Genomic DNA, 14,022 nt, shown 5'->3' on the forward strand with positions numbered 1-14,022 from the left:
TGGAGTGTCACTATTAAAATAGGGGCCGTATATCATTTCTATAGTTAAAACTAAAAAGGAATAACACTAATAAAATGGGGGTGGGGTGCGTATATCATTTCTCTGTAAATATTAGGGAAATGTTATCAGCATAACCCTATTTTGATATTTGACACAAACCCAGCTGTCTTTTCTTCTTCGATCGGCTTGTAAGAGCCTTTTGGGAAGAATAATGATATGGGAGCCTAGAATGGTACCCAAGAAATAGCATTTTTCCGTGTTAGCAATCTTCTATTCAATATTTTCGCTTTTTCCCTTAAAATTATGCCATGTGACGTGAGGGATTTGTTCTGTTCCCCAAAATTATGCCATGTGACGTGAGGGATTTGTTCTGTTCCCCTCTCAGTTCCACTCGGTTTCTTTAGCCGCGTGTAATCTTCCATCCCAATTTCGGCCTCGGCCGAAACTGAAATTTGCAGAAATCTCAAAATTTTGGCCGAAATCTGATAAAATAAAATAAAAAGTTATATTTTATTGAGGAATGATGGATGAAGGGCGAAATGGGATGGAAGATTACGTGAGGAGGAGAAGGGCCCTTGAATATATCCACGTTACTTTTAAAGTCGGTCGAGAAACTGATGTCCTTGCATAAAGATGTCCCTTGCATCTATCATTCCTCTATTTTATTATATCCGAAATTTCGTAAACTCGAAATTTAGACCCAAATTTCTTGGAATTTCCAAAATTTCGGATTTAGTGAAATTTCGGTTTCTGTTTCAACCGAAATCCGACATTTCGGCCAAAATTTAAAACCATGCATGTAATAGCCTTTTAACATATCTTTAAATGCTAAAAGACAAAATGGGTTAGCGAAAATATCAAATATAGTTGTGGTGATATCACTTCTCTTATAATTTCGTACAAGATGGAATCGAATATTGCCGTCTGTGAAATAACTGAGAAATCAGCCTTGAAATCAGTCTTCTGGTTTTTTTTTTTACTTCCAGAAACTGCCACGTGTCCTCTCATCTACTTTCAGTGTCTCAAAAAGCCTCTCAAACCGAGCCTCTGTCCTGCCGCTATTTGAAGGCATCAACAGTTGTGCTCTAGAGAGAAAAGACCTTTCTTCATTTTCTTCATTTCCGTTGACGGAAATTGACACTTTCCCCGGAACATTCAGTCGGAAAACTGACGCCATGGATGTTGATTTCTGGGCTTCCAGAGTTCACTCAGCCAAGCACCTATCTGCTACGCAAGCTGCTAGACTCAACTCAGGTATATAGTATATATATATATATATATATATATATATATATATAATCCAAATATTTGATTTCTCTTTTCTTTTTATACATTTTTTTTTCTAATGATTTTGGGGTTTGTTGTATTTGAGGGAATTGAGTGAAATTTTTATCCTAGTTATGATATTGGCTTGTGTATTTGTATTTTATAAGAAGTTTGTATGGGGGTTTGTGTTGGCATTTTTGGGTTGGGGTTGGTTTGGGTTTAAAATTAGCCTATTAAGTGTTTTCATTCATCTGGGTTTTTTCAGTTTTTGGCTTTTAGTTTAGATAATTAGGTAGCAACTAGCAAGTGATTTGTGTGGCCTTTTTTGGGTTCACTAGTTCTGACTTGTACTCATTTGGGTATTTTTTATTTGGATAATTTCGGTGTTTAGAGGTTGATTTATCAGTTTTTTGTGTTTTTTTTTTCTAATTGGTATTTCTACTAATTAAGGTTGGGTTGGTGCTTTTTTTCTTGTTTCTCAACATTTCCAAAATTTCAGTCCTTCTCTATTTTCCCTGTTTGGATTCCAGGATTTTTCTAGAAAAGTTTGGAAAGCTAAATATTTCTTAAATTTCCTACATTTTTTTAACATGAAAACAGATAACATGAACCAGTCCTATTCAATTTTGACTTGGAGAGGCCATCAATTTATGATAATATCCCTCCAAATTAACCATAGTAAACTAATTTCTCTCTAAATCATGGAAGGAAAAAAAGTTCTCAAGAAAAACTTTTCCATCAAAATTTTTTTTCTTGCAATCCAAACATGGCCTTAAATTAAGATATTATACCGTGGATGGTTATATTGTTTCAATATTTCATTGGGATTTAAGGCCTCTTCGGATGGCACAAAAATTGCTTCTTATTTGCTTGTCAGATTATTTTTGCGAATGGGACATTAAGGTCTCTTTGGAAGCCATTAAATATATTATTTACAAACTGTTACAACCATTATTTTCAAATAATCAACTTCTAACCCACTCGCATATTTTATTATATGCAAATAATTTTAGAGGTATGTATCCAAAGCGGACCTTAGGCAGGGAGTTCATATGCTAGTTGTTTTCCAAGGTTAAGTAACTGAACCCTGAAGATTGAATTATTCAGCTTTTACTAATTGGATGAAGGATGATAATGAAAGCACTATCATATTATTCTTTTTTAGAAACTGAATTATGAACAAGCCAAATTTTTGTCTTTTGAGATCAGTAAGCCTCTACACGACTACACCATAATTATGATAGCTATGCTTTTGGAAAACCTTTTCCAGACACCAGAACTAGATTGCTTATCAGCTTTTTTATGTAAAGGATCTTGGAAGTTTCACTTTTTAGTTGACAGTTGGATTAAAGAAATGATATGTTTTTAGCCCTTGGTTCAAAATATGTGTTCGTATTATTTCTGTTGTTTATCTGGAGTGGCAATAGACTTGAATGGTGAAAGATTCAAATATGAACCTGCTGTCTGCTTCTTCTTGATTGTCCACGCTCATGGTTAACCCAATCAGAATATTGGTAGAATTTTTTGGGGATTGTGCGACTAATGTTTGTGATGGGATAGTGGTACTGGTTTGATGTTGCTGTGAAATATTTTATGGTTGGGTTAACCATAAATAAACTAACTGTTATGTGTGGCAACCCCAGCTAACAAAACTGTCGACCAAATTCTAACTTAGTTATCACCTGCAACCTCAATAAAGTTCATCGAGGTAGCAGGCCAAGAGATAATAGGTCTTTTGTATCACTCCTGATCATGGAGGTAACCTCTAAATCTCTGAAAGCTCCATTCTTACGCTCTTTCTGGAAGCCCTAAGCATAACTAGTAAGCATATAGCTTCTAAATAGGCTGGGTCCTTTCCATAGAGTGGCAACACGGCCCAGTATGAGGCTTCACCATTCGCCTCCAGCATAGCCAGTAAATTGTATTGCCTTTGATATAGTCTTGAAGAGAAAACACCCAATGCACAAAAGAGGAGAATCAGGATAGATTTACAATGTTCATTGTGGCGGTCAAATGACCTCTGGATAGAACTACAGGGAAAGGAGTTTGGAAAACATTTATTTCCTGAATTGGTTTTGCCTTGTTTTTTTAATTTCCACCGTAATGTCTTTGAGTTTGCAAAATATTATTGTACATCTCTTCCATCTAGTGATAATAAAAGTACTATTCCATATGATTTTGTTCACTATGATGTCCAAAGATCCCACCACTTCATTTTTTGGTTCTCGTTATTATGTGACATTTGTGGATGAATTTAGACGTTGCACTTGGCTGTATCTTATGAAATAAAAAAAATGAAGATATTATCATCATAGGCTCAAGCCTATGATGAATTTAGACGTTGCACATGGCTGTATCTTTATTTTTTGATTTCATAATGTTGTCCAAGACTGGGCTCCTCCCGAGACGGGATTTTTGAAACTTAATTTTGATGGGTCTAGTTTGGGGAACCGTGGTCCTGCTGGCATTGGGGGAGTTTAGAGGAATGACCGTGGTGAGGTTATTTGGGCCTTTGCGGGGCCAATCGGGGTGACGGACTCTTCGGAGGCTGAAGTGAGAGCTGATTATGTGTCCAAGATACAATATTTTTGTCATTCCAAATTCACATTTGGATCTTTTCGCGTAGAACTTCTGCGGCCCCAAAATGCTTAAAACAGTATCTAGATGCTTTTAGTGCTGATCCCGTGAATTGTTGTAAACATCGATACCATCAATGAAGACTAGCACATAGTCCCTCAAATACTCCTTGAAAATGTGATTCATAGTTGACGAAATGATGGGGCATTAGTGAAGCCAAAAGGCATCACCAGAAATTCACTGTGGCCAAAATGACATGGAAAGGTTGTTTTATGCACGTCTTCGTCCCTCACTGTGATTTGGTGAAAATTTGATCTCAAGTCAATCTTAGAGAAGTATATGGTCCCATGTAACTCATCCATGAGTTCATCAATACCAGGAGTAGGGTACCTATTTTTTATTTTCTTCTTACTTAGTGACATGTAATTAATTCACGTCCTCATATTTCCATCTTTTTCTCACTAGAATAACTGAAGAGGCAAATGGGCTATTACTAAACGAGTGACATGTAATCAATCCCGTGTTGAAATCATCTATTTGGTGGACTATGCCAGCATCCCAAGCTATCTGCTCCCTCTTAATTATCTTCTGCATTCTCTCGAACGTCTTTGATCCCATGCAAGATAACTTTGCACCTTTTAGATTTGAATTATGGTTGCAATGTCTGATGATTTATGGTCTAATACCCTAAGGATTATAACCATTGTATTCCAAGCCCCATGTGAGGGAATTCTCCCATGGAAAAAAGCAAAGAAGTCGTCCACTACTGAATAGTTTTCAAACTTTACGTTCACTCGCTTCACAACCTTGTTACGTGGTACAATACTCCCATTTCATGTTGCAACATTGAAATCTTGGAATGTTTAAGATTTTAGCCGCTTTTTTGCTACAAAGCTGTCACCAATAAAACTATGAGTTTCTCCAGGATCAATCAAGACTACCACCTTCTTTCCAAAATACAAAGCTGTCACCAATAAAACTATGAGTTTCTCCAGGATCAATCAAGACTACCACCTTCTTTACCAAATATTTCTTGGCACTTCAATAGTGAGATATCTATTTGCACTAAAGGGAGCTATCGTCGCTGAGCTTGGAGATTTTTGGGTTTCATGTGGGGTTTCATGTGGTCGGTCCTCCAAATCATGCTACCATTTGATGTTCTTCATCTAGCATCACCTCGATTTATTGAATTTGTCCCTTGCCTTGACATTGATGGCTTGGGTCCCAAAGCATTTTGCAGTGAAAGCATAAATTTCGCAACTCATTACGCTCTTCATCGTCCCTTTTTCCTGACGATGCAAATCCTGGGAGTCTTTGTGGGACAATGCTGATTTTATGGCGTGGTTTCTCCTTGGAAGGTATGTCTCCTTTTTCTGGAAAGGAATTCATCTTTGAAATGGCCCCGCTTGGCTAGATTTAGGAGGCGGCAATACTGGAAACCTTGATCTCGGAGGCATAAAAATTCAAAACCCTTCTACGGCATCTTGCAAACTAGGAGGCTCAAAGGCTTTACTAAACCCCTCTATAGTATCCATCAAGCCATCAATAAAGAGGAATGGGTTTCTCCCCTCTGAAATATTTCGCTCTATAACTGAAATTTTCTTAAACTCTCCTCTACTTAAGATTGACCAAATCTCTAATATAGTCTTTCATCATTTCTTCTCCTGAAACTGTCTAACATCATTTGACCGAGTTCATCAGAGGTTCAAACTCCTCCATGACCTTGTGTAGTCAGTCCACAGAGCCACTGATTGTTTTCAACACCCTCAAGATATAAGGTAGAATAGGGTCCATGTGCCAGATGTCTCCAACAAAGCAGCAAAAGGACAATTAGTCAAGTTAAAAAAAAATTCTTTTATAGAGCTGGTGTCCTGCTTTAAGTTGTTATCTTTAGCATTCTTGAAACAATCAATCGATGAAATTTTGTTTGTACCATTACAATATATATACAAACACACACACACACACACACACACACACAGATATTCAGATATATATATATATATATATATATATATATATATATATATATAAGCAAATTGTCTTTCAGTGTTTTGTCATTTTAGATGCTTCTAGGTCATATTCATATCTTCACATGATATTCCATGTCATCTAATAGTTCTTTGACATCCAACAGACGCGCATTTGAACCTGGATGATTCTGAAGGAGATGATGATGTACGGGCTTGCTTCCCATGCCCCTTCTGTTATTTCGATATTGAACTTCGTGTCCTCTGTACCCATTTAGAAGAAGAGCATTGCTTTGACGTGAAAAATGCAGTATGTAACTTCTTTACAGGCTACTTTTAATTTAATAGTTTCTGGCCTAGAATTGACATGCGATTAATGGAAATTTGGTACCAAGAGAAACAACTTGGATATAACTTATGTAACCCCTCATAGGACTTGATTTTGTGTTAGATTTTTCACCTGTAAAAGTTACTGCGTTACTCTTCAATGCCCAAGAAAAGGAAAATGAGGACTCAATGGCTATAATAGGTCCTTTATAACTAAACCTCTTGTGGAAATCCCTCTTGGTTCCTTTATGCTTTAGCCTGCTACCTGAGTTAGTTCGTCATAGGTAATTGTCACTCGAAACGGTCCCATTTAATACAAACTTGCATCTCTTGAGTAAGCTAAGCTCTACTACCTCATAATACTCCCCCAGAAGCTAGTGCATAGACATCGATCATCTGCAACTTAGCTGAAATGCCCTGTAATCAATTCTTCCAAGGGATTTTCTAGGCTTGTTATTCAACTGGGTTAAAGTTTTGATGTATGCTAATTTCTCTTATATCTCTCACAAGCTGAATTCTAACTCGATTCACTTGGTTTTCATCTGAAAACTAGCATGGAGGAAAATTGTATTTCAAACTGGTCAACCCAATGCATGTACATTAAGCTAATCATCAGTGTCCATCTAGCATGTTGCATCTGACATAGTCCTATATTTTACTTAGCATTAAATCTAGTGACCACTAATTATGCTTTACTTTTCTCGGTCATCAACTTCTCATATGGTTGAAATGACATAAAGTAGATAATTTATCAATTGGAGAAGTCAACCAACACGAATCTAAAATGTTGGCATACCAAGGTGCCAATATGATTTGCATAGAATTTCCCTTTTTGACGACTAAAGGTATCTCAACACCCTTTGAATGGGATATCCAAGGGATGAATCAGTGGATCCTGCATACATACACTGCGTTATGACGTCCAATGTATATGCCAAATCAGGCCTGGTAATAGTTAAATAAGGTAACTTTGCACTAGACTAATACCATGGTTTAGTTACATCATGGGTTTCAAGTTCCTATAAGCATGTCCTTTTATTCAGAAATGAAGATTCCTTCTTAGATTGAACAGCTTCAGTTCTCTAGATGTACTTTAGTAAACCAGGATCTTTGGTGTTGAAGGCACTACAAAATAAGCTTTTGCAAAAAAAAAAAAAAAAAAACGCCATCAACATAGACAAGCAAGATAATTGAACCTCGTCTTCACTGACAATGAATTATCTATATGGATTCTCTCAGATGTCATTCCAAACACAAGTAAATATCTCCAACCAAGCTCTTAATAACTGCTGAAGTCCATAAAATTGTGTTCTTCAACCCTTTCCCCTGAACTAATAATCCAATTGTTGAAGGCATGTAGACCTCATAGAGATCCGTTCAACTAAAAGAAGCCTCCACATCTCTTGTATTGACCGATTCTTATTTGCAACTGTAGAAATTTTCAGTTCAGTAGAGTTTATTTTTTCTATATAGGAGCAAAAGTCTCATGGCAGTTCAACCACCAGCATGGCTAGGCCATTATGCAACTAAACAAGCCCTTGACCTTTCTATAGAGTCCTATGTTTCTCCTCTGATAACATGACAAGTATGAGTTTGTTTTTACCAATCAAAAAAAAAAAGTATGAGTTTGTTTAAAGCCTACATCTCTTTTGTCAAAGCCTTTGTTCCTTCAAGCTGAGACCTTAATCTAATAGTGTGTTCTTCTAGAGATGAAATTACAATACAAGACTATTTATATTTTTCTCATAGTACTAGGAGCTATGATTTGTGGACATAGACATGAGTGTGTCAGACACAGCAACCCCCCAAAATTTAGAAGCAGAGACATCGCTAAAACAAAAAGTTTATATATCTATGAATTGTGGACACAGATTCTTGTGACAATTTTCGACACGGATACGAGGTGTCTGACATAGCAGCCCCTAAAAATCTAGAAACAGGGACACACCCATACAGGTACATACATATAAAATTATTGATTGCAATCATAATAACAATATAGATGCAATGTTCATTTAACAATCTAATAAATCTTAGGATGAAGTAACTAGACTCTAAAACAAACATGAGATAATCAAATAACATTGCATTCATAAATTTATTGTAGTTCTCTTCGGACCGTTTCAAAAAAAAATCTAGTTCTCTTTAGTTTCTAATATGCAGTGAAAAAGAGAGACCAATAGGGTACATTGAATATAATATTCTAATAAGAGTTTGTTTAGGGTCTTAGGTTTTGGGGAGGGGATATAACAACAAATATTAGATAAAGAAGATCTAAAAGAAGAGTTTATAATAAAAGAAGAGTTAATAATAAAAGAGGTAAAACACAATATTCAATACTAAAAAAGAATGTCACACTTGATATGGTACAAAACTCAACAACACGCCGACTTTTAAGTCTGACAGTTCTAGCAGTACATTTACAAGTATCGAAAGAATTGTCGACACGCGTTGACATGATACAACATGTGTGTCACCAATAAATTCAAAATGCCGGCTAAATCATAGACTAGGAGTTAGACCTTCATTTTTGCATCATGTAGATGGATCAATTTTGTGAAATAACTAGTTACTCCAAAAGCTCAAGCTGTTGGAGAAGGCGTTATCTATTCTGTTATACTTTAACACTCCGCCTCACGTGTGGCCCCTCTTTCTTTGGGTTGGCCTACACGTGGCACATGTGACCCTACTTTTGGGTTGACCATTGCATGTGGATTTTTGACATCAAGGAGGTTTGAACTCAGGACCTTTGCTCAGATACCATGTGAAACTACCAGTTGCTCCAAAAGCTTAAGCTGATGGAGATGGCGTTATTTAATCTTTTAGTCTTTAACAAATTTGTAGTTGTAGAATTTATCTTCCATTAAAATTAACTCTTTGTTTCTTGGCCAAGCTTTCTTCAATGTTTAATGCCTTCCTCTTTTTGAGTTTAAATTTTTTTTCCAGACCAAGGAATAGATTCCGGGTAGTTTTGTGAGTTTTTATGAAAACCCTAGGAGTTTCGACTCTTGTTATTTTTTAGTTTAGAGGTGCAAAATAGCTCTCCATTAGTTGAAATACATTAAGTTCCATCATCCAATCGGTTACAATTATGCTATTTTGTGAATTGCCCTCTCAAAAATGGTTCCCTAGAATCATTATTTATTAAAACCATTTAATGAATACCATTAAAAAAAATCATTTAATGAATAAGCATACACTCTTAATAATATGCATTTTGTTTTATTTTTTGCCGGACCAAGGAATAGATTTCGTGTAGTTTTTTATGTTTTTATGAAAACCCTAGGAATCTGGACTCTTGTTATTTATTTTTAGTTTAGTGGTGCAAAATAATTCTCCAATAGTTGAAATACAGTAAGTTACCATCATCCAATCGCTTACAATTGTACTATTGTGTGATTTGCAATCTCGAAATGGTTCCCTAGAATCATTATTTTTTTAAAAACATTTTATGAACAAGCATACACTCTCAATAACAGGCATTTCTTCATAAATAAGAACATGTCCAGATTTTTCCTTTATTCAAAAGTGGACATCAGGAGAAGATACCTTTAAGTTCCTCTTCTTCTTTAGGTTTCTTGGGCTTCTTGGTGCTCTAGTACCAAGACAATTTCTGAAAGATCTTATGAAATAGTGAGACAAAATCGGAATGGGAATTGGATATTTTCACCTCTTTTTTGGCCCTTCCACCCCCATTTATATTTATTTATTTCTTGTTCACATGTTGTTGTAAAATGAATAGATTACCCTTTTCCCGGTTTGCTTATGAATCGAGAGCAGATCAATGAGAAATAGGGGGGAGAAAGACGAGAGAAGGAGAGGAAAAAGGTAGGGAAAAAGTGGAAGAGAGAGAGCGGGAGAGAAAGAGAGACAGAGAGTAAGATGAGAAAGGAACAGGAAGGGGAGAGGAGTTGTGATTGAGCTTGGTGTCGCAGGCTTAAATCCTGTAAGTCGAGACTGACTTTCTAAGCCCCATTCGGAGTTCGTCCAACCATAGCCAATTTTAGATCGATTATGTGGATCCCGTACTCAAAATCACCTAATAGGAACAGCTCTCATTATGGAAATCTCTCTATCTTATGCATATTGTAGAATATTATACATCATAAGACAATATATTAGATGCAATGCTCAGTAAAAAAATGAGGAAGAATATATATACTCAAAAACCTTCCAAAGGAAGGGACCAATGAGACGGAGGAAAATAAAATCACGTGAGACTGAGTGTAAGTGTAGGACCTCCCTGTAAGTTACTTGGATTTTTGTATTTCATTCTGAAAGGAAAGTATGGATAGAGATGGAAATGGAGTTGGAAATGAATGGGTGGTATTTTTTATGCTAAAATGGAAGTGCAAATGAAATGGCTGGTGGGGTTTTGTCCTTGGAAATAAAAATGAAGAATGGAAAAGGATGATAGTATGTGTTTTTGCTGTTGAAAATGGAAATGGGTGGTGGATATTTTCATTGAAGTGGGACGTGGTAGGGTAATTTCATTGATGAAATGAAATGACTTTCAAGATGCCTCACATGCATACAAAGTAATCTTTATAATGGGCCGATTTATTATGTTGAAAAAGCAGGCTTTTTTTTGGTAGGCAATCTGGGATTGAACCCACGACCTCAAGGTGGAGATACAAATTCTCAACCAATTGAGCTACAGCCCCGAGCCCCCCTAAAAAAGAAAAAACAAAAAGCAGACTTTGTGGTAGCCTAAATGATATACTCCTATTTAAAGCACGTATCCTACGAATTCAGCCCCAAGGATTAAACATGCTCTCTGATTCAAAAAAAAAACTTGCACATGAACCATGACTCATTTTAAGTTTTGATATTTGTATGGTTAGCCGTCTCAAATCATGAATAACTATCCAGGTTTTAACATTTCTATGTTTGATTGCCTTGCTACTCAATTTCCTTCCGGTGGCTAGGGTTGTTTCAGACGATCGTGTCATATCATGTTCTCATTTACCTTACATTATTCACCAATACATTTTTGCTTTTGGGTATCCTTGTAATTTAGAATATGAGATCCTAGGATTCACTTTCCCAGTCCCAGATAACCATGACACTTTGCAATTTGCAGGTGTGTCCTGTGTGTGCCGCAAATTTAGGGAAGGATATGATTGGACATTTTACAATGCAGCACTCACATTTGTTAAAGGTATCATTCACTATTGAAGAATAGCTTGAATTTTTATAGAGTTAGCAAAGCAGACTTTGTATTTAAAATCTTAAAGAATTTAGTATTCTGTGCAGCGGCGGAGGAAATCTCAAAGAACAGGCCCGTGGACTAATAGTACAGCGATGCTTAGCAAGGAATTGCGAGGCCTGAGCTCCTTTCTTGGAGTAGCTTCAACCAACGGTAGGGGTAACAAACCTGAGTCTGCACCTGATCCTCTCCTCTCACCTTTTCTTTGTGGTTTAGCTCTTCCAGATGCCTCGGGTAACCTTGAAGCAAGCACCAGCATTGATGCAAGAGTTGCATCAGATCTGAAAAGGTACTTTCTCCTTATTTCACCAAATGCCATAAATGCGGATGTAATGTTTTTGAGAAAATTGTCCATCTTTGGCTTAGAAAATAGTTTCAAACTATACATCCGCATTTCTGACATTTTCTCAAAAACATTTCTGCAATTAGTCTGGCCTACCACGTGCAAAATAGGTCAACACAGTACATTGATATATCAACCCATCCTTACATGCTCAATTTTCGATATCTTATGGTAAATCTTTGCATTAAAAACGACCTTGTCGAAGGGATCATACCAAAGAGTACAAGGTGCACAGACTATTTAGTCACAAAAGCATCACCCCTTTCATTTCGGATATCCATGTGGTAGTTGGTCTTTATGCATGATCTTCAATGATTCCAAAATCCATCCACCGAAGAAATTTATTCATGGATAGATTCGGAAATCTTTGATAATCTAGCCTGCAACCTTACCATATAACTCTCAAACAAGAGATTGCATCTCATGTCTTATTCCTATAATCTAATTTACCTATAGCCATCCGTAAACTCCAATGTGAGATTCATGTATACATTCAAGGGAAAATGACACTTCATAACATAGTTACTAATGTCAAAAATAGTCAGAGAACTCCTTTTCGTACCCAACCTTTTCTAAAGGGATTTTCAATCTACACCTGAGAACTGATCTCATCCAGAGAACTCCTTTGGTAGCATGATTGACTAGTTTCTGTCGCTGCAGCTCAGAGCCGTCTTCATATGATGGAGCTCAAGAGCAGACAGATGAAGAAAGAATGCAGAGGGATAAAGAAAGAATGCAGAGAGCCACATTTGTTCAGCAGTTACTCCTATCAACTATTTTCTAATAATCCCTCCCATGACACTATTTCATCCATGTGTCTGCTGAGCTCTCATTGGATTTCAGAATTGCCCTGTTGATGACAGAGAATTGCTTACACTACATAATAGGCACCCTACAGAATGCATGGTTTTCCAGCTTATTTATGTGGTTATATCTATGTAGTTAGAACCTTTAGTTGCTGCTGTGTCAGATTTCTTGATGAATGTTCTGGAATTGAAAGAGAACATGGAGAGGCTATGTAAAATTACATTATGTAACAAGTATGAAGGGACTGTTTAGTCTTAAATTTGTTGTTGAGGATTATCAGTTAGTGTCTTAGTTGTATGCTATGTAGGTCTTCCATGGGATATGTATGCAATATCTTTTTGTTGTTTCTTCTACATATATTTATATATGTGGGGATTAGAGAGAAAATCATTTAACTCCCTTTCTATCACACGTTTGTCTCTCCTCTCCTCTCCCCTCCCCTCCCCTCTTAGGCCCTGTTTGGATTGCAGGAATTTTTTGGAGAAATATGGAAAGAAAAAATATTTCTACATTTTCCTACATTTTTAAATATGAAAAATGATAAATTGAACCAACCCTATTCGAGTTTTAGGTAGAGAGACATTCAATTTATGATAATATCCCTCTAAATTAACCACAATCATATTATTTCGGGGCGAATGCTAGACTCGGAGGAGCCCTTGCAAAAAAAAAGTAGCGGTGAAACTAGGGTTGGGTTGAGGCCAACGTGACCCGACTTCAACCCAACCTAACCCGAGTTTTTAAGCTTAAAAAAATAAAAAAAATTATAAAAATGTCAGGTTCCACTCGGGTCGGGTTGTCAAACCCTCAACCAGAACTCGATCCGGGTTGGGAAAAGTCAACCCGAACCTGACCTGACCCTTTTTTGGGTTGAACCCGTCGGGTTCCCGAGTTGCACCCCTAAAAAAAAGTGGCAAAGGGCTCCCCCATTGGTCAAATTCCATTAAAATGGCACAGAAAATTAAGATCATGATTGTCTTAAATGGAATTTGACCAATAGGGGGGAGCCCTTTTCCCTTTTTGGTCAATGGCCCTTGTGAGTATAACATTCCTATTAATACTCTTTATATTTCCCTCTAAATTGTTGAAAGAAAATTTTTTCCAAAGAAATATTCTTCATCGGAAATGTTTTTCTTTCAATCCAAGTAAAGCCTTAATTCAACTTCCTTTTCTTGCCTCAACCCGTAGATTGATGAACCAACTTGCTATCAAAGCATTTCTACTCAATCTAGAGCATCAAAAGGAACAACCAAAAAAAGGGAAGAACCTTAGGCAATTTTATGTGTACCCGCATCGGTATTGTTGGGAAGCTTGAAGATTTGTGGGAGATCTCCCCTATGTCTTCTCAACTCTACCTCCCCAAGATTTTCTCCTGAAATTTCTTTGTTTTGGTAAAATTCGGCGAGCGAATTTAGAGGGCGCCACATCACCCAACCGGCTCCCGACAACCCGGTAGTCAAAGACTCCAAAATTGCTAAAATGACGACCAAACAACCTTCGACAAATTAGGAGAAGATCATTCG

General features: G+C 36.8%; 1 protein-coding gene across 6 annotated transcripts; it reads left to right on the plus strand.

Moving 5' to 3' along the window:
* Window positions 1-980: 980 nt before the first annotated feature.
* Window positions 981-12,775, plus strand: LOC143861802 (protein DEHYDRATION-INDUCED 19 homolog 5-like). 6 transcript variants are annotated; one of them, XM_077372734.1, is made up of 6 exons: window positions 981-1,254; window positions 5,981-6,123; window positions 11,224-11,301; window positions 11,385-11,502; window positions 11,575-11,638; window positions 12,353-12,775. In XM_077372734.1, exons 1-6 carry the CDS (start codon window positions 1,176-1,178, stop codon window positions 12,474-12,476), a joined length of 606 nt encoding a protein of 201 aa, XP_077228849.1. In that variant the 5' UTR covers window positions 981-1,175; the 3' UTR covers window positions 12,477-12,775. The 6 variants fall into 6 exon arrangements, with proteins under 6 accessions (XP_077228849.1, XP_077228848.1, XP_077228852.1 ...); XM_077372733.1 differs by having other exon boundaries at window positions 984-1,254; window positions 11,566-11,638; XM_077372736.1 differs by having other exon boundaries at window positions 991-1,254; window positions 11,397-11,502.
* Window positions 12,776-14,022: the final 1,247 nt, after the last annotated feature.

This window comes from Tasmannia lanceolata, unplaced genomic scaffold (assembly GCF_043159265.1).
Source record: "Tasmannia lanceolata isolate RefF3 unplaced genomic scaffold, GAP_Taslan_0.1 ptg000037l, whole genome shotgun sequence".
NCBI classification, from domain to species: Eukaryota; Viridiplantae; Streptophyta; class Magnoliopsida; order Canellales; family Winteraceae; genus Tasmannia; species Tasmannia lanceolata.